The 24,346-nt window shown below is 37.2% G+C and overlaps 2 protein-coding genes across 5 annotated transcripts in view; one reads left to right on the top strand and one right to left on the bottom strand.

Annotated features, from left to right (window-relative positions):
- ITGA1 (integrin subunit alpha 1) overlaps nt 1–24,346 on the top strand; it is a 72,994-nt gene that overhangs the window by 42,158 nt on the left and 6,490 nt on the right. The window contains exons 10-27 of one of the 3 annotated variants that reach the window (XR_009115882.1): nt 3,404–3,477; nt 4,459–4,603; nt 5,724–5,866; nt 7,471–7,614; nt 8,966–9,220; nt 9,635–9,765; nt 11,770–11,933; nt 12,124–12,260; nt 13,190–13,300; nt 13,854–13,939; nt 14,125–14,260; nt 15,234–15,314; nt 17,079–17,155; nt 17,837–17,926; nt 18,986–19,088; nt 20,800–20,913; nt 21,324–21,382; nt 22,487–22,554. Coding sequence is in view for 1 of the 3 variants with exons in the window: in XM_058043344.1 (XP_057899327.1) it covers nt 3,404–3,477; nt 4,459–4,603; nt 5,724–5,866; nt 7,471–7,614; nt 8,966–9,220; nt 9,635–9,765; nt 11,770–11,933; nt 12,124–12,260; nt 13,190–13,300; nt 13,854–13,939; nt 14,125–14,260; nt 15,234–15,314; nt 17,079–17,155; nt 17,837–17,926; nt 18,986–19,088; nt 20,800–20,913; nt 22,487–22,591; nt 23,637–23,741 (2,201 nt within the window). In the remaining 2 variants the exon portion in view is untranslated. Of the gene's footprint in view, nt 1–3,403; nt 3,478–4,458; nt 4,604–5,723; nt 5,867–7,470; nt 7,615–8,965; nt 9,221–9,634; nt 9,766–11,769; nt 11,934–12,123; nt 12,261–13,189; nt 13,301–13,853; nt 13,940–14,124; nt 14,261–15,233; nt 15,315–17,078; nt 17,156–17,836; nt 17,927–18,985; nt 19,089–20,799; nt 20,914–21,254; nt 21,383–22,486; nt 22,592–23,636; nt 23,742–24,346 lie in introns of those variants that run through there. The other 2 variants (XR_009115881.1, XM_058043344.1) reach the window with 2 other exon arrangements.
- Nucleotides 386–24,346, bottom strand: part of MOCS2 (molybdenum cofactor synthesis 2) — a 121,300-nt gene continuing 97,339 nt past the window's right edge. The window contains exons 4-7 of one of the 2 annotated variants that reach the window (XR_009115887.1): nt 14,113–14,177; nt 12,485–12,591; nt 2,556–2,732; nt 387–462 (exon numbers count right to left, since the gene is read on the bottom strand). The gene's annotated coding sequence lies outside the window, so the exon portion shown is untranslated. Of the gene's footprint in view, nt 2,733–12,484; nt 12,592–14,112; nt 14,178–24,346 lie in introns of both variants that reach the window. The other variant, XR_009115886.1, reaches the window with a different exon arrangement.

The raw sequence follows: 24,346 nt of genomic DNA, 5'->3' as shown, positions 1-24,346 counted from the left end.
TTCTGCTGTGTGAAATTTATTATGCAATTATTTCTTCTGCGCTGGTTGTAAAAATATTTTATAAAAGGCATCAAAATAGTAGATATAGATGTGACTATATGCATAGGAGTTAGACCATGTGGAGACAATAGCCTAAAAGGGTAAGTAACCAGAACTGGTGTAATGCAATAATTAGAAAGTTGCCCTCTTTTAGGTAAAAAAAGTTGCCAGATCATACCCAGTTACCCCGTGATCATCTAGTTTTCTGCCTAAATGTTTAGGGTCTCTTTTTGGTTAATTATTAATTATACTATATTAGTTTGCTACACAAATTAGCATGGACTTACTGCAAGATATGATTTTCCTTTGGGAAGGTTCACAGTATTCAGATTGCAGCACAGGAAAGTCATTCTCTCATAATGTCTGCTTACATTCTCCATCCAAATGAGACAACGGTGCCCAAACCACTGTTTGTTTCAAGGACTACTGGTAACAGGAGACAGAGTTTATTAGTTATAAATTATACTGGCCAACTCTGAAGGGATTCATGTAGTACAAAGGAAACATCCATCTATTTGGACTATTTTTTTCAACACTTCAACTTTCCAAGTAGCTAGAATAGTGTAGTTTATAGCTGGAACAAAAGAAGATATTGACTTGAATGTACAAAATTGAGAGAGTATTTTCAATTTTTTTTACATTAGAGTTGTAGTTCTCAGACATATTTATATTCTTCTAGTGTATTATTTAGTTGGGTCAAATGTTAATGATTTCAGCTATTACTAAAGTTTTCAGCAATAAAAAGTTTATTAGAATATTGTTTATACATTCTTTTTTACCTTCTGGAAAATTTGGTTTCCTCAGCTTTGCAACAAATTAATTTGAGAAGAATCTGATTCGCTAAAGCTCAAAGTTTAGCCTGCTTAGGGCCAATGAGTACTTCAAAGTTAATTAAATAGGGTGCTCTTTTTGTAAATCACTGTGTACTAAGAATTCTGCACTTTAAATGAGAATATAGTTGTTAAAACAGGAATTGAAAACTTGGTCTTCAAGTTGTCCTTTGTACTTTTAAAAAAGTGAGAAAAACATTTGTGTTTCATTGTCAGAATAAAATGTTATTTGCATCTATTAGCTATAATGAATATAGAATAAGAAGTTAAATAATGTTACAACAGATGAAGGATGTAAGACCTAGCATGACTGAGTTTTTGAAAATCTAATTAATTTCATTATTGCCTAAAGGCATCTTGGTTTGCAGATTTTCTCTAGGAACTCAGAGATGTGCTAAGATTTCTACACAAGACACCTGCAATATAAGACATGAAATGTCTCCTCCTCAACCTAAGTCCCAGAAGTCATGCAATCTGTCTGCAAGAGAACCAGAATACAAATGAAAATGGGATTTTAGCTTTTTGTCAAAGCATAGCAAGGTCAAGCTGCTCCAGCAGTTAGTTAATACTGCTAATTAGATAATACTGACTAAATCAATTTATGCTGATTCTTGAGGCATAGTTTCCTGTTCTATCCCAAAACCTTTCAGTTTTCTGGATTCACAACCATGTCCATGCATGCATTTTTTCTGGTGGTGGAAGCAAGCAGGTTAATTCTGTGCCCTGCAGCTTTTGACAAGCCAGTTTATTGCATGTGTATAATTGGAGATTAATCAGCTCTGTACATAGTAGCTTCTGTGCATCACAAGAACTTTGTTTGTTGAAATTTGATATCTGAATCTGTTTAAATTCTCAATCTAAATTGCTTCTTGCTAGTATAGTAGTACATTTGATATTTTTTTCTTGGATTTCTTAACTTCATTTTGGTTCTTTAAATACAAAGAAAAATTGAGAGAGATTTGAAAAATGAAATCCAACAAAAACCCCTGCTTGACAGCCAGCGAGTTTTTACACATAATCTTTTTCATATCCCTCTGTGTCTCATGGCATGGACATTGCTTTTAACAGCAGTTTTATGTTTTATCCAACCCGTAGGCAGGCACAAATGTTTTTTCACAAAATATCCTTTGTAAGATGCTTGGCAGTTTAAAACTGAATGGAAAGTTAGGCTAAGGGCCATTATCTAAGTAGTATTTTGAGCTGCACACTCCAACAGTACCAGCTTTGTCCTCTGCCTCAGGCTGTGAGAATCCTGTCTTTCTCAGCTCATTAAGGAGCATCCTTTACTGCATGAAAATATTGTTTATCAGCAGATGTGCAGCTTAAGAGTTTTTTGCCTAAAAATGACTTGTTCAGACTTAGCAAAGCATCTACATCTTGTGAAACATGATAGTCTTCATTTGTATGTCAAACACTTTGTACTTGAGATCATTCTCCTTTCTACGACTGGCTGTAAATTGCAAAAATTAGGAAAGCCATCATGTCCCTGAGAGCAACTGCTGGGGTTTAGTTGCTGAGTATGAAAAGTTCAGTATTATTTAATAGTCCAGATGCCTGAAATTCATGCAACCATGGCTTGCTATGGCTCCATTTCATTCCCACAGTTGAAGGCTTGCTGCAACACTCGGCTGGTAGCAAACTGTGAACACTTCCTGGACCAGTACCAGAGCAGATTTCATAGCTTACCTCCACTGCTTGTTAGCATGTGTTGCTCTCAAGGAAGAATCAACATGCAGAATATAGTTCCCTTACTTGGACACTTATAGTGGCAAAATAGTCCTTGACTATTAAGGGCTGCTTATCTTTCTTTTAAGTAGAGGAAAAGGCAGAACTTTTTCTTCTCTGATGATATTTCAAGTTTACCTGGAAGAAAAACATCCCATCAAAGTTTAATAACTAGCATATGACTACTTGTCAAGAAACGGAATCTAGTACAAAATCACCTGATAACTTTTTTATCCAAAGTAATTTAAGAGAATCAGATCTTCATGTAATTGTCTGGGCAGGGTTATCATTCCCGAGCACTTCACCAAGGCTTATGAATCTTGGACAGCAGAGATTTTCCTATGTTGTTTTTGCAAAGGTTCATACAAACATCAAGTGTTTTTCATTTAAAGTTCCTCCAGCTGCCTACAAAACTTGAGTTGCTTGAATACAAGGCCAGGGTTACATGGCTGATGTTTTATTGTTCACTTAGCTCAAGTGGAAAATGGCTTAACCATATTAATCAAACATTCCAAACATACTTGCCATCAGTCTGAGTTCAAATCTGGTCAGTTTTAGCCCAGAAACTTTGTTGGACAAGTTCTGAGACATGATCTTAAAATGGAAATTCCCGTACTTAATAGTAGCATTCAACATGGGTCTTTATTTCTGTGTTTATTGTAAAACTGTACAGTAAACTATAGTCACTGGATAGATTCATTAATTATGCTATCCTTTACAATCATATGATCATTTTCATAACACTCTTCAGTTACTTTTTCAGATTGGAACAAAATTCTTTTTTAAACTTATTTTTTTCTGTTTAATAGCAACAACAGACCAGCAGGCTTCCTCTTTTGAAATGGAAATGTCTCAAGCTGGTTTCAGTGCTCATTATTCTCAGGTAAACAGACTGTTTGAAAATGGAAGTTGTTTTACAAAGTAGATTTTTGCTGGTGGTTCTATGAATTTGGAATAAGTGTTTCGGATTTCTTTGTATAGTCCTGTTTGCTGTTGGAAGTTTTGTAGTGTCCTGTAATCCAGTTACCTTTTTTCGTGAAATGTACACAAAAACATTTATGAACAGCAAAAGCATGAGAGAGTACGTATATACTTCATATGAACTCTAAACTTAGTGTTCCCATGGCACTTTCTATCAGGAAAATAACCTAAAAATATGTTAAGAAGATTGGGTAAAAACTTTTTACTAGAGCCCTTAGTGACAGAAAATGGGGCAATGTTTTAACTTGAAAGACAGCTCCAGAGCAGGGCCGCAAAGATGACCAGAGGGCTGATGCACCTATCCTGTTAAGACAGGCTGAGAAAGACAGGGTTATTTATCTTGGAGAAGAGAAGGCTCCAGGGACACCTTAGAGCAGCATTCTAGTATTTGAAAGGGGCTTATAAAAAGGAGGGAGAAAGGGTACATGGGTACAGCTACATGGGTAGCTGGCAATAGGACAAGGGGGAACAGTTTTAAACTAAAGGAGCAGAGGTTTAGATTAGATGTTAGAAAGAAATTCTTTACTTGGAGCAAAGTCACTGGAACAGATTGTGCAGAGCTGTTGTGGATGCCCCACCCCTGGAGGTGTTCAAAGACAGGATGAATGGGGCTCTTACAAAACTGGTCTAGCTGATGGCATCCCTGCCATGGCAATGGATGGATGGAACTGGATGATCTTTCAGGACATTTCTACCCAAGCCTTTCTGTGACCCTATAATCTTAGGATCCATACCATAATAGGAAAAGCAAAGCTAACTTTGTAAGCACGCAGGAAGCATTACCCAAATGTAAGCATCCTGAACCATGGATGTCTAAAGATGATTCACATAGAGAAAAGATGATTCACGGAGAGAACAGGCTTTTTGTTTTGCTCTCCTTAAGGATTGGATCATGCTTGGAGCAGTTGGAGCCTATGACTGGAATGGCACAGTGCTGATGGTGAAAGACACTGGTATTTCCATGCCAACCAATGACACCTTCCGTGACAGGCGTTCCGAGAGAAACGAACCTCTCGCAGCCTACCTAGGTAAGAGAAATAGCCCACCTTGCAACACCTTTCAACAAATGCTACAAGACGTCTCTCAAAGCTCATTCAAAAGGAGTATGATACAGAATATTTTATCTGCCAGGAGTCAGGGAGCATGTATACTCTCTGATTTTCATGTTCTTTATAAAAACTAAATAACAACTCCTACAACTAGAAAACAAGTCCAAACACAGACCCAAGTATATCTAGACTTTCTCAACAGAAATGTTTAATCTGTTCAAAGAAGATTTCACAGATTCCTCTAGTATTGTTATCAAGTTTTTCTATGCCTTGATAGTTAAAAAGTCTTATACAATATTAAGTCCAAATATTTGCTTAAAATTAAGCAAATTGTCAATCAATGGACAAAACCAGCAAGACCAACATATTTTTTTCTATAATAATATTTTGCATATTGGCAGGTTATTTTTCTACCAAAAAGCTTCAGTGCTCTCTCCCCTAGATCTTGCTTTCTATACCTCTATACCTCATGTTTCTGTTTGCTCTGTTATCTCATTGAAGTCATACTTCCATTGACAAAGAATCAATGCTACAATATTTTAATGTTTTTCCCTAAGTACTTTCTTTATTGCCAAATGCCTTTTATTACAACTCCAATATGGTGATGTAATCTTCAAATTAAGATTGTAAACTCCCATGAAACTTGAAACTCTTTCAGTTTTAATTTCACTGCAAGTTTTTTAGGTCTTCCTTCACCAAAGTTGTTAAAATGTTGTTAAGAATAAACAGAGCAGAGGTAGATTCAAAATGCCCCCAGAATCACTTTTTGAAGACTCCATGAGTTTGCCAGTGGGCCAGTGACAACTGTTCTTTGAAAGCAGCTTTTCAACCAGCTACTCATTACTTATTTCTTACACTATGTGAGAATGGCAAAGTGAACATGGATCACCAGCCTGGGAACAGGTTTAATAACCCAAGGGTGCTCCTCACTCTGAGACTGTAAACAAAAAAAAAAGGCCTTTTCATTATCTGCTGCTCTCTATCATGAATAGAGGTAAATATCTTGTTGTGGAATAAACCTTAAAAAGGCTCTGAATCACAGCAAGTATTTCTGATGCCTTCTGTGTGTATTGTATCTTGATTTCTTTCTGCTCCCTAGGATATACTGTGAATTCAGCACTGACACCTGGAGGTGTGCTGTACATAGCAGGACAGCCACGATACAATCACACTGGCCAAGTTATCATTTATAAGATGGAAGGAAAAGAGGTGCAAGTGATTCAGAGATTAAATGGAGAACAAGTAAGTACACATTCACAATTAGCACACAAAGAAGTAAGCAGAAGAAACAGTAAGTATTGCAAATGAGAACACATTAGAAGAGCACAAGAAAATGAGAGTTGTAAGTAAGAAGAGAAGGAAAAGTTAGGCAGATCCTCTGGCATAATTAGCAATGCAAATTGGATTGTACAGTAGATACTTGGGAATTTTGTCTTTGAGGGTTGAATCTTCACTAGTGTCAAAGTGGTTGTTGCTATCACTGTAGTGCAATTTTTTCTGTATGCTGAATGGAAGAGCATGTCACTGGCAGGAAAGAGTTTTGACAAGCACGGTTCTGTTCAAGGAAATCTTCTTGGATATACTGAAGTATTGAATGGCTGCTGGTTACACTGGGTAGCAGCTCACTGAGAGCTGTTGCTGTAGGAGGAAAAATCCCCGTGTGATTGCATAATAAAGGATGGTATTATTAAGATAATATTATGCTTATGAGAATTGAGAGACCTTCCTATTCTCATCTCCCCAGGCTGCAGAATCACCTTCTCTCAGGAGCATTCAGATTACCTAATTTTCATCTATAGCTGATATCTGCAACTCAGCTATAGATGAAAATTCACTCAATCAAACAAACATTTTAGAGTCAATGAACTAAAGTAGGTATGGGCCTGTTCAGCCTTGAGAAGAGACAGCTGAGAGGGGACCCCATCAGTGTCTGTCAGTGTCTGCAGGGAGGGGTCAGAGCAGGGACCGGGCCCTGCTCAGTGCTCTTGAGCAAAAGGACAAGAGGCAACAGAGTGATGCACAGGAAATTCCACCTGAACATAAGGAAGAAATGCTTTACTTCGTGGGTGACCACTGGAATGGATTGTCCAGAGAGATTTTGAGTCTCCCTCACTGGAGATATTCAAGAACCATCTTGACACAATCCTGTGCTGTGTGCTCTGGGATGACTCTACTTCAGCAGGGAGCTTGGACCAGATGTCTCGCTGTGGTCCCTTCCAGCCTGACCCATTCTGTGATTCTGTGATTTTTAAGGTTTGAGACATCTGGACAACTCGAAGCATCTCTGTGAGAGATGTATCTTGGACGAGAGGAGGCTGTATCTCCTGTTAAGTGTAAATGAAGTGCAGGGTATTTTGCTTATCTGTGAATATAATCAGATGAATCTTATGGCTTGCTCCTGATCTACGAATGTATCTATCTCTTCATGTAATTTTTTTTCCTCTGAAAATAATAACTTGAGTGGCTGTCTACACTGAGCTATCTCAGAACTTTTGCCCAAGCTTTTTTACTTGTTTATTGAAGAGAAAACTAGCATCCCCAAGATACTCTTATTCCAGTGCTGTTTTAAGACGTCATACTCCCCATAACAGGTAGAAAGCACCCTTTTATCCTTTCAAACTCAGAAGAGTTGAAAGTTGAATGGCCTACTTGTTAATAAAAAAATCAGACAACAAATGTTAAAACTGAAAACAAGCTTCGAAGACAGACCAAAAAAAATCTAGCTAGCAAAGAAAATTTATACCTAGTGGTTAATATGTTGCAAGCAAGAAGTAGGTCTCTGAAAAGGAAAAGCAGCATGATGTTGCTAACTCTGTCTTTGATGTATACTTTGTGTTTTCCTACAGATTGGGTCATACTTTGGGGGTGTTATTACCACTGTTGACATCGATAGGGACTCATTTACAGACCTTCTTCTTGTTGGAGCTCCTATGTATATGGGAACTGAGAAAGAGGAGCAAGGGAAAGTGTATGTTTACAGTCTGAACAAGGTAAGGTGATGATTTTTATTGAACAGGAATAGAGCAAGCTCTTTATTGCCTTCTTATCCTTATTTTAAAGAAACACAGTAATTTGAACTAGGGAAGATGACTTGTTGAAAATAGGGGAAAATAGTTTTGGCAAATGAGATTATAATGTGACTTAATTTTAAACTCCATTCTCAAACTCTTGTTAAGAGTTAAGTACTATAGATAAGTAATATATAAATACTATATCTTATAAACTGAAGTTTGATAATGATACAAATTTATAGGACTACTTTTTCATCATTTTTTTTACTTGCATGGATTAGGGAAAGCTCATTCATCCTAAAAGTGTAATCTCCAGTATCCTTGTGATTTGCTGAGCAACCTAGAGCTAAACCCCATACATCCAGCAGCTTTTAAATGTCTGACTAGATTGAGGGTTATACCACACACTCTTCACTTTATTAATTTGCTAAGTCTTTTCTTTCACTGTCTGTGCATACTCCCTCTCCCTCTCCCTCTCCTCATATTATCAAAATATGCCTTAGTAATGATGATTTCCTAAAATCCTATTTCAAGAAAAGGACCTCAAGAGACTGGATATTTTTGACAAGGAATTCTTACAGTCTCTACATGCATGTTGCCAACACCAACTTGCTGGTGAATAGGATTGGTGAGAAAACAATAATTCCATGTCCTCCAATAATGTGGGGTTTGAAATTTGTTTTTCCTGTGTTTACTGTTACCCAGCTCCAAATAAAGGAGATACAGTAACTGCTTGCTACTGCTTATTTCTGACATGGAATTCATGGGAAAGATTGGTTTCATGCCCTAGTGTCTGTGTGTTTTTGGTCCAGTATACACACTGGATCAGAATGCGTGTGTTAGGCCACAGTGTAAGTGTCTACTGGGGGCAAAATTCAGTCTTTGTAAAAGAAATGCTATCTTTTGTTCTGCAATAACAGTATTGCCATCTGTGTTTCATTAGAAACTTGGCTAACTTCTCAGATTAAGAGAATGCTTTTAGAAAAACTCTTTACACCCCCTAAAGAATGAAGTGGTTTACTTACAATAGCATTCAAATATTGCTATGATACTGTGCTTTCCTGTGAACCTCTAATTTCAAGAAATATGCAAAAATATATCTAGAGGCAGAAGGAGAGGAAGCAAGAATGTTATTGCCCCATTCTGCTCAGAAAGAACACTTGAATCATAGTTGTAGAAGCACAGTTTCTGCAGTCCACGTAATGACTGGGAATAGTTTGTAATTGTTCTGTTTAATTCATCCATTTGTCTTCTGGACAGGAGCTCTTAAAAGTCTGCATGGCTGAGATGTTGGCGCAAATTCACAAACTCTAAATCTGTTCTTCCACAGACAAAGTTTGAATATCAGATGAGTCTTGAACCCGTAAAGCAAACGTGCTGCTCAGCATTAAAGCAGGATACCTGCAAAGTTCTTAAGAACGAGCCTTGCGGGGCACGCTTCGGGACCGCGATCGCTGCCGTGAAGGACCTCAACCTGGACGGGTACAATGACATTGTGATAGGCTCTCCCTTGGAAGATGACCACCGGGGGGCTGTTTATATTTACCATGGCCGTGGCAAAGCAATCAGTAAAAAATATTCGCAGGTATGAAGTAAAACTCCACAGGTTGACAGCTGCTCTAATGTATATAGTGTTTATAATCCTGTCTTCCCAACACAGAATGAGGCTGTGACTTGGCCAGTTTTAACAGCTTTTTTTAAATTGCTCTATGCTTTTATACTGTTTTAACTGAATATGAGTCTTAATATTGTTAAAGAATATACTCACATGGGTTTATTAGAAACCTTCTGACATGCTCTGGACAGCTAGAAAAGCAGATATTTTGCAATCTAAAAATTTATAGTGTGTTCATCACCATGGTAACTATTTTAGGGGTATTGTAATGAAAATTTAACGTAGTTAAAGAGCCTAAACCCCATCTGACTGCCGTCAAATGCATCTTGACTGTTATAAAACCCTTCAAAGTGCACTGCATTAACTTATTTATGCATTTCACAGCGTATTGCATCAGGTGGAGATGGGGAAAAAGTGAAATTTTTTGGCCAGTCCGTGCACGGAGAAATGGATTTAAACGATGACGGGCTGATTGATGTTACCATCGGAGGCCTTGGCGGGGCTGCCCTCTTCTGGTATGGAGAATCACAGCAACTGTCCGGACAGGGAAAAAAACTTCTGCTTGGATACCAGTGTAACTTGCATGCATGATTGTTTGGGCTTTGTAAGGTTACTGGTTTCATCCCATGTTCCATGCCATGTTTTATCCCAGATGACTGCAAATATTCATCTCTTCACATCTCTCTAGAGGAATGAACATTAAACTTAATGTATACTGTTATAAATACAGGGATACTATAGAACCCTTGCCAGCCTAGAAGAACTTGTCCTCCTAGACCACCTTCAAAATAGAAACTGATTCCACTTGTGGCACAAAGTAAAATAGGAAAAAACCTGAATTTCTCTCTTTTTCACAGTATATTGCATATTATTTTATTAACAATATCAAGAACATGTTCAAATGTTAAGGGATCACAAAGAAAACTGGTTTTATTTGTTAGTAGGAAAACTGCAGTTTGAGGCCCTACAGAAAATCTGTAAAATTAAACTCAGCCTTCTGCTTAACAGTCAGTTCATTTCCTTTATATGAATATGATTCAGATCTAGTAGTGAGCAATATAATTTTTAAGGGAGATGACAAATAAACAGTATGACATTAAATCCCTCATTTCTAAGCCACAACTAAAACTATTTCTTTTTCTGGTAAGGAAATTGCTAACCCAGTCCCTTGCTTTCTCTGTCCTGCTGTTTCACCTAACTCACCTTGTAGGTGATCAAGTTTGCCGAGGCTTGCTACCATCCTCGAGCTCCCAGCTTCTTCTGAACTTCACCTCGTAGTTTCTTTCTAAATGTTCCATGTGTAAACACAGTGTGATGTCCTTCACTGCATTGTTGAGACCACAATTCTGAAGAAAGATAATTACTTTGCCAACTAAATTTTTTGATGATTTAGTGCACTGACGTGCTGCATCTCATGGCCAAAAGGGAGCTGAATTGGACCAAGGGATGAGACAGGAATGCATTGCAAGAACAAAGGAAATTTAAAGTGAAACAAATTGGGGACAAATATTAGCCTGTTTGTCTACCCACAACCTAAGAGATGGTTTGCTGTCCTCCAACTTATGTATAATATTATTTTCATCTGTGATACTCTCAAGGATAAGTCTTGTTCTTGTACAAATATCTTGTCCTTGAGAGTATCTTGTGATACTCTCAAAGATAAGAGTTCAATCTTTCTTAAAATGGATCTGGCTCTGTAGAGTTGCTTAAATGCTTCTGGAAATATTTCACATGGTATCTTTTCTGAAATATTTCACATGGTATCCTTTTCTCCACAGCTCTGTGGAGAAATTCTATGACTGTCCTCCAATCCTCCGTAATTCCTCTTTTACCAGTTTTAGGTAGAGGATTTATAGTTAATTACTTTTCTAGACCATCGTGTTGTTCTTGTGCCCAACTCTTCAGAGACTTTCCCTCCTGAGTGGTAGTTGAGTTTTAAAAAATGCCGTAGTGCTTTATAGGTTTTTGCTGCTGAGGACATGTCTTTGCCTCCTCTTTTTGTTGCTCGCTTTTTGGTTTTCTGTATGATGAGTTCTTTCTGTAATGGCAGTTAATAGGCATGCAATAATCTGCCTAAATGGAGAAAGGCAAATGCAGACTGAAAAGGTGCCAGAGAAGTGAATTGCAACTGCTAGTTGTTTTTATAGCATCACACAGCCAAGACAGAAAACATGAAATAATAGATGGCCTCTTAATTGGCACAACATGGCCAACGCTGTGTCAGCTACTGTACCGCAGCGTGGTGCCATCAACATGTGCCACAGGAATCTCACTTCAATTATGGATTTTATGCTTCTGTTATTTTCCAAAGAACATTGAGGAATTTTTTCTTTTTAGCTATAAAATTTTTGACAGTTGGACTCAAATGATTTTAAAGCCTTTTCCAGCCTTGATGATTCCTATGTGATTCTATGTCTGTATCTGAATGTTGAATGCTGTATATTTTGTGAGTTCATTCTTAAATTTTAAAAAGTTGCTAATCTTATTTCCAAGTGTTTTCTTTGTGTTTTTTTCCTAAGGTCTCGTGATGTGGCTGAAGTGAATGTTTCCATGCAATTTATACCTAAAAGCATCAATATTCAGCAACAAAATTGTCAGATAAATATAAGAAAAACAATATGCATAGACGCCACAATTTGTTTTAAGACCAGACTAAAGTCAAAAGAAGATATATTTGAATCCAGTAAGTAGATAAGAACTAAGCTATGGAAGCTTTAAACTATAAAACATCTATTCTTGCATGTATTTATTAATTAAAAAATGGAATTCAGCTCTTCCAAATTCAGTGTTCAAAGCACATCAAAGATATTTTGGGAAAAAAGAATGCATAGAGGCAAAGTGCTTCATAATATTGATCTCAACGTCCTTTGCAGGTCTGCAGTATTGGATTACCCTTGATGCACAAAGACAGATATCTCGAAGCTTGTTCACAGAAAGCCATGAGAGGAAAATGCAAAAAAATATAACAATCAAAGGGTCAGAATGTACGAAACATAACTTCTACATGTTGGCAAGTAAATCATTTAAAGTATTTTTCTCATGTTCACACTAGTGTAACCCAAGTATGTCTTCCATTAATTGCAAATTGGACAACAAAGTCTGTGCTCAGAATTTATCTTAAGAAGTGTACATAAAATTTGTTTAACACTATTAATTCATATATGTATTAACAATTTACTTTTATATGCAGTCTTTTTAGCTATGTCTCTGTGTCTGTCTTAAGAAAGAGCATACCTCACTTGGTGGAACCAAGCAGCTGTCATGGTTAGCAGTTCAGGTGCACTCAAAACTCAGCAGGAGCATGTGAGAGAATTTCAGTTTGCATTTTGATGCAATTCCTCCTAATAAAATACAGTAAATAAACTTTAAGATTTGGAATAGAGAATATTTATTCACTGCAAAACAGAAGCATAATTAGCAACTGTGAGTATGAATTTGCTGAAATTGTAGCTAGTGTGTGGAGTGAATGGAGTTGCATACTGTAACCACATTTAAAATGTTTTGTGACATAGTTGTATCTTACTGTAAAACTAATGGTAAATGATACCTAGAATTTTCTTCACCAAACAGCAGGCCTAAGTTTGACTTCACAAAAGATGATGCTGCTGATGCTTATCTTACTGATCCTTTGAGCACAACTAGAAGAGAAAAGTCTGTGAGTCAATAGTTGAGATATTCTTTAATGAAAGTCTGTGGGATATGCTCAGGCTATTTGAAATTGGTGATAAGATACACAAAAAACTTAGTAAATATTTATAAAGAATGCCTGGCACATTGAATGTTTCATCATTAACTGCAAGCATTCAGATGCTTCTCTAGGAGAATGGCAGCAGTGTGACAGGAAAATTTTTTTACCTCTGCATTTTTTGGGTCTTTTTAACCTCCTTAGATACTAAAGTGAATTTCCATAACAGCAGTTTTGTTTTCCTTATGTTCTAGGATAAGCCTGATTTTCAGGACTCTGTAAAGGTTTTGCTGGAATTCAATTTTTCTGATCCAGAGAGTGGACCTGTTCTTGATAGCAACCTGCCAAATTCAATAGCAGAATATGTAAGTCAGAAAGATTCTGTATCAATAACCAATGTATTTAAGGTTAAAATCATAGCCCACACAAGAGCTGAAACTATTGCCCACAAATTGGCTGGAGGGGGGGAGGTCATTGAGCCTGTCCAGGAGATGTTTCCTCCAAATGAGTATTTTGGAATGAGAAGTTTGATTCTATGTGCTTGTGAACCATGCTGGAGTTTCAAAGCTGTCCATATCTGACTGAAGATAGAAGAGAGTTACCAAGAATTTTATTGTCGGGTTTTATCTAGGTGAAGCAGAGTGTTATCTGTTTACTTCTGTGGTGGTTGCCATCATTCATATTTCTATTAATGCTTCTTTTCAGAATCCAGGGGTGTCATTTAGAAGGGAGTGATGAGAAAGCTTATATGTCACCCATGCATTTTACAAGATTTTAGCATGTTTAACTGGTTAACATAAGGGAAGACTTCTTTGATCATTTAACAGAAGGTCTTACATAAAATTAGATAGTGCAATAAAATACAAGTATTTGATAATAGATGTAATAAAATTAAAAATAAACATATTATTTTTGCAGATTCCTTTCACAAAAGATTGTGGAGCCAAAAATAGATGCATTTCAGATCTTGTTCTGATTGTAAAAGCAAGCATAGCTGGAGACAGGTAACTGCACTGGGTTTAATGCATTCCTTGATATCTGTACAAAGTTTCTATATGAATTATAAATTCTGCCAGGGCTTCCTTTCTAATTAAGAAACAAGATAGTCTGGAGGCTGAAAAAAGTTTCTCTTTATGTTAAAAACAGATTCAATAGTTAAGATGTTCAGCATTCTTACTTTATTTTGCAGCTCTTCTCCATTCATTGTAAAGTCACGCAATGATAAGTTCACCATCCAGCTCTCTGTGAAGAACAAAAAAGATAGCGCCTATAATACCAGAGTTTTGGTTCAGTACTCTCCAAATATTATTTTTGCTGGCATTGAGGTAGGATTTCTTTTTACATTATCACAATTATCATAACATATAATGCTAGAGAGATATGAGGCAGTCTTTTTATTAAACCTTAATTTGTCTGCTCTGGCATCATTTCAATTGTTTGAAAGAGATTTCCCAGGGCTGTTGTTCTTGCTTATGCCTCTCAAGGAGTGTATTTTTTTTACATGAGTGGACTCTTGCCCAGCCCTGTTCCTAAAATACAGATATAAATTTCACAATGGGACTTAGGAAAAGTGCCTGCCTCTTAGACAAACATCAGATGTAGATCTGTAGAGCCAGAAATGCCTTGTTTTTTATCAGTAGAACTCCTGAGCCTCTAAAATTCTCCTTTTGCACATGTGTAGAAAAACCACTGTCATGGCAGGACAGGATATATCAGTGCCTGTGTCTAGCCTAACTCAGACAGCATTTCCAAAAGTGGCTTTTTTCCTTCCTGCCTCAGCAGATATGGTACAAGTACACCTCAGTTCAGATGGGAAGCATTTAGGGCAGTTTCTTTTCTGTCAGCAGTCCCAATACTACACATTAGGAGAAGTCAGGGATCCATAGCACTGTTTCTGATCCTATGGCAATAATTGATGGAGTGTGAATGTGACTTTTATTGCTGCCTTAAGAACATATTTACAAAATTTGAAAACTGTGTAATTACAGATATGTTGATTGCTAGACCCCATGACTAATTTGCATGATGTCCAGTAGGCATATAATTGTGACTGTTCCAAACACTGTCATTGGAAAGGCATAATGGCAAGTAATTGGTATAAGTGTCCATAGATGAAAATTGTCTTGCAGAATTTGTAGCTTCATATTTTTGTTCAAGTTTGACTAAGGCTTTGACTCTCACAATATTATGACAGTGAAAAGTGGCAGTGGTATATATGTTCAACAGGTCTGTGATGGTCAGTCAAAATTTTAAAGGAGTTTGTACAAAGCCATGCTTTCACTGTCTTTTTTCCTTCAGGATATACAGAAAGATAGCTGTGAATCTAATCACAACATCACCTGTAAAGTGGGATATCCATTTCTAAAACCTGAAGAAGAGGTAAAAAGTCCCCTGCATGCAAGGTCTGCTTGCCCCACGTTATTCTAAAGGCAGGGCAGTCCATATCACCTCTGAAGTTCTTTTCTCTTGTGTTCATCCCAGAAACTTTCCAGGCATGTTTCCTAAGCTATCCTTCACATCACCTGCACAAAGGCAGATGGGAAAACCATCAGATTTTCAGTAGCTGGGCAGTCAGATGTGGTACATGAGGGTGTACAGGAGGCATATTGCCATCCTTGACACTGTCAGAATGCAAGTGACACGCAAGTGGCTCGCCTGGCCAGAAGTGTCTGTCTCGAGGCTTTCCACAGCTGGGAGCCTATGAGTTCAGTTATTTTGTATATAAAATGTAGTCCCTTGATTGAAGACAGAATAAGATGCCATCCCAGGTCTGTCAAAATCAGGCATCAAGGCTTCACCTCTGCTCAGTGGAGAATGAGAGGCCTTTCCAGCAAGTAGTCAGCTTAAAATCAAGCTCCCATCTTGAGCAGTTCCAGTGATATCTGTATCTCTTGTTGGGATGGAGAGGGAGCTTTAGTTAAACTAAGGCTTCGAAAAGCCATGCTTAGGTCTTGGTCTTGAATTGGGAAATATCAATTCTCATGCAAATAAGACAACCTTTCCTGGCAGTTTCTTGTTTGTCCCTCTGTCATGCTCCAGGAGTACCGATGTCTTCTTACACTGCCTCCCACACAAACATTCCAGCTTGGACTTGGATTTGGATTTGTAGGGATAAAGTCAGCTGTTACCTTCTTGAAGCCAAACAAGTATATTGACCAATGCCTCTGCCCACAGTGTTCCATTCACAGCTTCACTGGATTTTTCATATTTTCCTTTCATGTTTTGCTTGTTAGTTTGTCTGTAGCTGTAAAGCCCTAAATTTAGAAATTTCACACTTTTCTTTGCATTCAAAAATCAATTCATCTCTGTTTCACTGATTTCACTGATGCATCCCTAACATATTCTTTTCATCCCCTTTAATATTCTTTTCTAAAGCTGCTTTTTTTTTAAATATTATATATAGGACAACTTCCTGTGGATTAATTTGTAAATACAAAAAAAAGTTTTGTACACATAAAAGGAAAGATAAAAATCTGAGCTGAAAATTCCATACAGTAACTAATAAGAAAACTTTTGTTTCTTATAAAATTACTTAAGTGTCAGATATGAGAAAGAACATTTAGGACAGTGTTCCTAAATTTTTTGTAATTCCAAGTTGTGATAGATTTGTCCTGATTATTATAACAATGAGATGTTTTTGATACCTAGTGGTCTTTCCTTTATTTACATTGTAAGCATTTATTTTGACATTCTAGGGGTTCTACTGTATATTAAGTGATAATCTAGCAGCCTTCTACAGGCAGCTTATCTCCACTGCAATAGCCAGGCTTTGAAGCTTTTTTTCCTTCTCATTAGAAGGAAAAAAGAGATTTTGATAAATTGCTTGTAAGTCCTATTGCTTTCAGTTAAGAATTATTTAGCCATGTGTTTCTAATATACTACATAATGGTTTTTCTTGAGACTTGTGAAAATTTGAGGCTTCTGTTTAATACATAAAAACTATTGGATTTCCTTCTTGGTTGGGGCAAGTTCCAAATAGTAGATTCATTCAGATTCATAGAAAGCTGCTAAAATATTAATAAGGATTCCCTAGATAAAATCAAAAGTTGGTACATTTTTCATTATATCAATCATTATACCACACCTGTTAGGGTGGGCTTTTTCTTTTTTCTTTCAAAATGTGTAATGTATTTCTCTACACAGATTTCCTTCAAAATATCCTTCCAATTCAACGCATCCTATCTCCTGGAAAATGCTACTATTCATGTATATGCAACAAGGTTAGTTGTGGTCTCTGCCTTCTGATTTTTTTTTTTTTTTGAAAGCGCCACAGTTTTGTGTTCAGTAGTAAAACACGAGCGGCTTCTGAACTCACAAGCGGTTACATTTTCTGTATAAGTACCGTTAAATTTTCTGTAGAGCTGGAACCCTTACAGTTGCATTCAGTCCAGAAGTGGATTAAGTGGACTAAATAAATAGTTGATACTCTCTACAGCCTTAGAGTTACAACTGAGTCATAATTTCCGGTTATTTCACCTTCAGCAAAGGTTTAGTCTCCTAGAGAATTACTGCACACTTTAGCATGAATCACAGTTAACAAAAAGCTTGGCCTTCAAAGAGTAAGAGCATTGCAGAAGTTGTCCCTGATAGGGTAAAGGAATGCACTTGATCTCAGTGTTTGCTGTCCCTACAAAACCCAGAGATGGTGTGGCTTCTAGCTGATCTGTTTTCATTCAGTCACCTGCCATCTGTAATTTTAACAGACGCGTCTGTGAGCTGGGGCTGGTGCAGGACTTAAATCATTTGTTCTTGGAAAAGGTATTTTAATTTATTTTTAGAAGACAGTACTTAACTGGAAATGAGTAGTATGCTTTCATACCCAGAGCTGTAGGTATTTTGTTTTCTGAGATCCCTTTCCACCCAGCAGTCTGATCTGAGTGATGTATGTTGTTTTGTTTCAGTGACAGTGAAGAACCACCTGAGACCCTGAGTGACAACAGAGGACACATTACAATTCCAGTAAAATATGAAGTAGGATTAATATTTGTAAGGTATTGACACTTCTCTGAACTTTACTTCCTGGTGTAGTAAATTGCAGGTATTCAAAGAACATTGTGTTGTTTTGATTTTGATCTGCCCAGTATCTACGGGCCACAGCTTCAAAGCTCATAAAGCGGAAGCACAGGCTTCTCTGAAAAGATAAGTCGGGAATTAGTGGAGCAGTTACTGTCCCTAACTTGATGAAATTCCATTTTATCCATTTAAATTTGATCCACAGTTTGCAAGTACAACAGCAGATTTTGCTTGGTTCCTGTACTTTGTTATATTCATTCAAAAGCATTTCAGGAATGAAGGAAGCATAAGAAAGCATGACATAGAAAAGAAAGCAAATACTTCCAGCTTCCTGATGGCCATGGATTTGTGTCACTATAGTATTGCATGATGTGGTGTTTGATTTCCATCTTCAAAAATTAGCCTTCATTATAGATTCTTGGTAGTTTGGTTTTTCTAAGTTCAGATGTATACTTTAATGCAGGTCTTGTACTATAATGCAGATCTTTTGTTTTCAGAAACAGACAGAATTCAGTTTTTTAGATTCCATCCCTGAAAAGTATTCTGTATATTATTGGGTAACAACATTTTGTGGTGTGCAAATGTAAATAATTAAGCCAAATTTATTTTGCATGTATTTTCAGACTTTGTTTGTCCTATAGGGAATAAGGCTGAATTTAGAATATGCTGGCTTTGTTCTGGTTTTGCTTGATTCTGTCTTTTACAGGATCCTGCCTGTTTCACATGTCAATGCCCAGGATAAGGGACTGCAACCTAGAATAAGGACAGCAAAATCAGACCCTAATGTATTAATTTTGGGAATAGTATTTTCTTTTTTAGTAGTTAAATCTGAACAAAGCATTCTAAATGTACATGGTAAAAAGTGGAGCCTAGTCAGGGAGCAGAGCAGTTGAATTTCAGTGGATGCAGCAGTGCACTCTAAATTGCAATACCAGTCCTAAAATTAATGAAATAATAAAAAAAACTATATTATTGACTCCTAGGGGTTTTTATGATGTTTGTGTGCTTACTTTTTTGTGTGTTTTTTTAACCCACAGTGTTTTCAAAGAGCACCATGTTATAATTGCAGCAAATGATACTGTCCCTACTGCTATTAACACAACAGAGCAGATCGGGGATGAAGTTACTCTACATTATAGGGTAAGAAACAATTAAAAATGTATGACATAGGTACTGTCTTATTTTTTTTCCATTTAAATAGCAGATATACAATACATTAAACCCTATACATGCATATTTTGTGCTTAAAACCCTTTTTTCCCCTTCCTTCCCTTGGAACAGAGTGAGTTAGAAGGTCTCAGATGGTCTGTCTCCTGCAGAGTAGTTCTGGTGGGTTTTAGACCCTATATCCTCAGCTGGAAAAAGAGACCATGCCTGGGTAAATCAGAACTTGGACTACCCCTGCTGCAAGTTAGAGCAGCCATTTCCAAAATCCTGTCAGGTTTATAATAGGTAAATGCCATGCTCCAAGAATGTGGTCTTCCTAGTTGAATGGATACTGCAAAGTAAAATCACATGGGAAAGATATCCAATGGACTCCACTCTTGTGAGATCCCTGATGGACTACTACATCCAGCTCATACATGTCCAAAGTAAGGACATGGACCTTCTGAAGTGGGTCCAGAGGAGGCCCTTAAAGATGATCACAGGGCTGGAGCACCACTCCTGTGAGGACAGTCTGGAACAGTCAGGGCTATTCAACTTGTAGAAGAGAAGCCTCTGAGGAGACTTCACTGGGGCCTTCCAGTACCTAACGGGAGGCTTCAAGAGAGCAGGAGAAGTTGTTTTGACAAGGACAGGTAATTATAAGACAACAGGGAATGGCTTTTAACTGAATGGGAGATAGGTTTAGATTGGATATTATGGGGTGAGGCACTGGGGAAGTTGTGGATGCCCCATCCCTAGGAGTGTTCAAGGCCATATTTGAGCAACATCTTCTAGTGGAAGGAAGGTATCCCTACCCATGGCAGGGGCTTGGAACTTCAGATGATCTTTAAGGTCTCTTCCAACCTAAACTAGTCTACAATGCTATGATTCTGTGACAAAAAGTCCAACCTAAAGTTGCAGCAAAACTGAATTGTGTTATCTTGAGAGCATCCTGTTTCCCACTGTCAAATACAAAACTGATCAAGGGTCCCATATAGAAGCATAGAAGTCTCTGAATCAAATTCCATGTGTAAAAAATGGGATATGATAAAATTCTTGTTCTCACTAAATAGCAATGAAAAAGGGTTTTTTTTCCTTTTCTTTTAAGCCACTACAGTGTTTTTTCCCAGCTACCTTTTCTCTTTGTCTATTGTGGACGTCTAAGGCATTATTCATCTAATTTGCTAATCTATGTTTTCTGAGTCAAAAAGCTGCTGGATTGCAGAGCATACCATTTATGATCTTGTAAAGTAAAACTCCTCTTTGCAAGCAGCTAATCACAAATAAGTAGCCAGGATGGCAAAAGTTTAAAAGGTTCTTGAGCATTTATTAAGTTTGTCCACTTCAGAGATGATATCACCAATTCCCCTGCCAGCAATTCCACCTAGGTGGTTACCCAATCCTCCACCATAGCAGGTCTTTCCAGAAAGAGCTGCTGCTTACAGATGTGTCCTCTCAGAGAGAACAGGAGAGAGGAACAGGTGAGCACAAGAGCAATTACCTAAGCACGCCTGAGGAGGAACCAGCAGGAGCCACCACTGATAACAGTGGCTTCTCTCCCCTATAAAGCACTTTTTGCATAACTAACTGTGGAAATGTAAAAATGAACAGAAGAAAATAAAAACACAGGAAAGGAAAAAAACTCACAAGCAAATTCCAGCAAAATGAGGAAAGTACTAGTCAAAACATTTTTCTTTTTTTATAGATTGAAAAAGGTGAACACTTTCCAATGCCAAACCTCACACTGCAGATCTTATTTCCCAATGTAACAGCTGCCAAAAACACTCTTCTCTACCTTACTGCATTGTCACATTCTCAGGTAAGATAGGAATTTCTATTTTTATGATAAATTTAAATTTGAAATTTATGTTTAAGGAGCTACAAATTGCAGGCATTTGGGATTACGCATTGCTTTTAGTCTAAATAACAAGATATTGTTTTTTTTAAAAGTATGTGCAGAGGTGCATAAGACAGAGGGACAAATGTTCATAAAAGGAAACAAGCAGATTTAAAATGGTGTTGAACAATAGCTGCACTGTTACAAGGCTAGTTTGTTATATTGCAAGTGCTGAGATGTCCAGACTCAGACGTGAGCCTCATATTCTCTTCGCTGTTGGAAGTGCTTATTGCAAATGCTCGAATCCTGCTGTGTCCATCTAGAGCCCAACCTCCTGACACTTCTCTTCTTTCGGGAACTGAAATTAACTTTCATGCATGTCTGCTCTCCAGCACTAGCAGTCCTCTGGCTTCTTCCTTCTCTGGGGCACTGAGACTTCTTGAAGGGGATGGTAGGTCATATGTTTCAAATGCTCTTCACTGCGGCCCTCATTTGAGTTTTTCCATTTCAGTTCTCCAGTGCAACTGGCAGAGATCACAATTCCAACAAATTCCATTATGCTAGAGCTGTAGATATTATAGCTAGAGCTGTATCAATAACTACATGGCTGAAAAACCCAGCTTTCACTAAGTAGTGACCTAAACCTTTTCTTTTTTCATTCACCCAGAGACATATAGGCATGAACCTCCCTGCTAATAATTTCACTTAGTTTTCCGGTGTTGCCAAACTGAAAAATAAACCAAAATATATGAATGAGATTCACTTTAAAACAAAACAAATATTAAATGAGCAAAAAACTCCCATATTTAGAATACAAATGAAGTTCTGTCTGTTCTTGATTTCCTTTCCCCATTATTGTCATTCCTAGTCAATCACCCCATTTGACACATTTGCACACAAACTCAGTAAATCTTGTTTTTTCTAAGACACAAATTTCATGTCCTGCTAGCTACACCTAGTGATAGTAGAGTGACAAAGTGCATTACAGAGGATTTGTATTCTTTTCATGCTAGCATTGTGAAAGTCAACGACCTGACTGAAAAAAATCAATTCCCCAACACTGAAGACACCAAAGGCTTTCCTAGCAGTCGCAGAGATCCCTCAGTGCTCCAGCATCCACTCCCCCTCCCTGGATATTGCCAGTGAGGATTCTGCATCCTGCACTTAACCTGCCTGTCTGCTTGCTAGGGCAGAACCTCTGTGGTTTCCCATGCAAAAGCTGTTTAGCTCATTTAATAGCCAACTCTTGCTGGTTCACATAATGGTCATCTTGCAGGAAGCTCTTGTTTGCTTGTACAGATGTTTAAGTAGCTGCATAGAGTTTAGGTTAAATTATCTCATAAATATTTCATGTGCTGTTTGAATAATAATACTTCAATACATAGACATCTGAATTTCCTATTCTGCACTCTTGCAATTTGCTATTTTATTTCAGTGGCTACTAAACATTATAAATGTTATTAAATATTATCAATGTTGACTTGCTTTCAGATCATTTTTTGTAATAGATTGCATATCCAGACAATAGGAATATTGTTTGTATTTCTGCTTACAGAATGCCATCTGCCAAAGTAGTTACCCTGTAGATCCCTTAAAGATTGGCACTGGGAAACCATTTGTGCTGTCAAAAATAAAGGAACCTACAAGGGATACAATTATGGTAAGCCTATTCATATATACATTCACTGCAGACATGAATCCAGATCTTGGAGCTGAGTACTTCTTAAAAAGATGTGTAAAAACTGCTCTGAAACTGTATCATTTGGAAACTGACTTTGTTTTAATAACTTAGAAAACATTTTCTATGTCAACTAGAGCAAAAGTCAAAGTGGAACTAAATTTAGGTAATTTGTGGTTTAATTTAAAAAATATGTAAATAGCAGTAGCACATTTGACAGCTTAGTAAATCATTACTGTCTATTTTTCCATTGTAATTAATAAATAGGAATATTTTAAATGCTTCTTATGTCCCTTTCAGCTTCTTTAGACATCCAGTAGACCTGGCAGATTTTCCATGCAACTGTAATTGATGATTTCAATTGGAAAGGACTAGCCCTTCACATTTAGATGAAAGAGCTACAAAGGGATTTTGATGCTGTAGTTATGTTAGCAGTTGGGGGGAAGGTGTCCTCAGCACAGAGATGCAAGTGGAGTTTCTGGTGCCAATGAAACCATGAAAAGAGTATCTTGCCATGCTTATCATTGTCCTTCACAGAGGTGAAAAAAGTCTAGGCTAAGTGATGGTTTCCAACTTTTTGCAACATAATCCTGCTATACTTACAGCTAGGAAGTAAAGCTACTCAAATTTTCACACACACATATTTCCCTGCTTGAGAGATTCAGGTGTCCCAAGATTTGAGAAACACTTCAGAAGAGCCATAACAGTGTTGGTAGAAAAACACTTGCTTTCACAAGCTGTGCATCCCTTAGGAGTTCTGTGATGACTTTTGCTCCATAGCTGCAGCAACAGAGATTCTTCAGGGCTTGCCATCCTACAAAAACTGAGTCTATTCTAGCACAGCACAAATATCTCAACCTTTTTTATATATTGCAGTGTCATTTTTACAAAAAAAGCTACAGTAATTAATACCAGTTTATTATTGGTGTCAAAGCAAGTGGTCTGTATATATAGTAGTTTACATGGCTTCATTTTAATGATGTGCAAAGTCTCTTCCTATTTCCTCATGGTGATCCCTTTTAAATAGGACTGTGATACATACAGCTGTGCCTCTATTAATTGTGCCCTGGTCCCATCTGACATATATCAAGTGAATGTTTCTTTGAGAGTATGGAAACCTACCATCATAAAAGTAAGTAAATCCTGTTTGTATTCAGAAAACTTTTGGGTTTGAGAAACTTAAGCCAATATTTCTAATGTCTATTAAAATTGTGTCTTTCAATTTCTTAAATGTCTCCTCTAGTACTTGAAGTAGTTTCTTTTGCTATTTTAAAATTTTCTTAAAACTGGGTCTCATGTACTTTCTTATCCCTAAAGTAATTACTTATAATTTAGCATGAGTTTAGAATCATGGTGAGAGGGCACCCCTTACTTATTCTGTATTGATGGTCCTTTTCTAATTGCTACTTATGCATCCACATCTAATCCAGCAGATAGAAGAAGGAGCACATATTTTTTAAGTAAGCCTTACTCTATGAAGATTTCTCAACTCTAGAAAGAATATTTCTGATTAAAAAAAAACCAGAAGTCATTAGTATTCCAGAATTAATTAATATTCTTTTGAAATCTCTGCTATCTACCCTTTAAAAGTAATATTGCTGTCTTTCAAGCAATAATGTGTGCTGGAGGTGACATACATGAGCAGTTTCACTGACTTTTATGTTTCTCAGCATCCCCCAAAGCATTAGGTTTTTCCTTCATTCCTCTCATAGCTACAAAGCTTTCTACTAAAAATAC

This window comes from Melospiza georgiana, chromosome Z (genome assembly GCF_028018845.1).
Source record: "Melospiza georgiana isolate bMelGeo1 chromosome Z, bMelGeo1.pri, whole genome shotgun sequence".
NCBI classification, from domain to species: Eukaryota; Metazoa; Chordata; class Aves; order Passeriformes; family Passerellidae; genus Melospiza; species Melospiza georgiana.
Note: the sequence above shows the minus strand (reverse complement) of the source record. Positions and strands in the feature narration are given on the sequence as shown.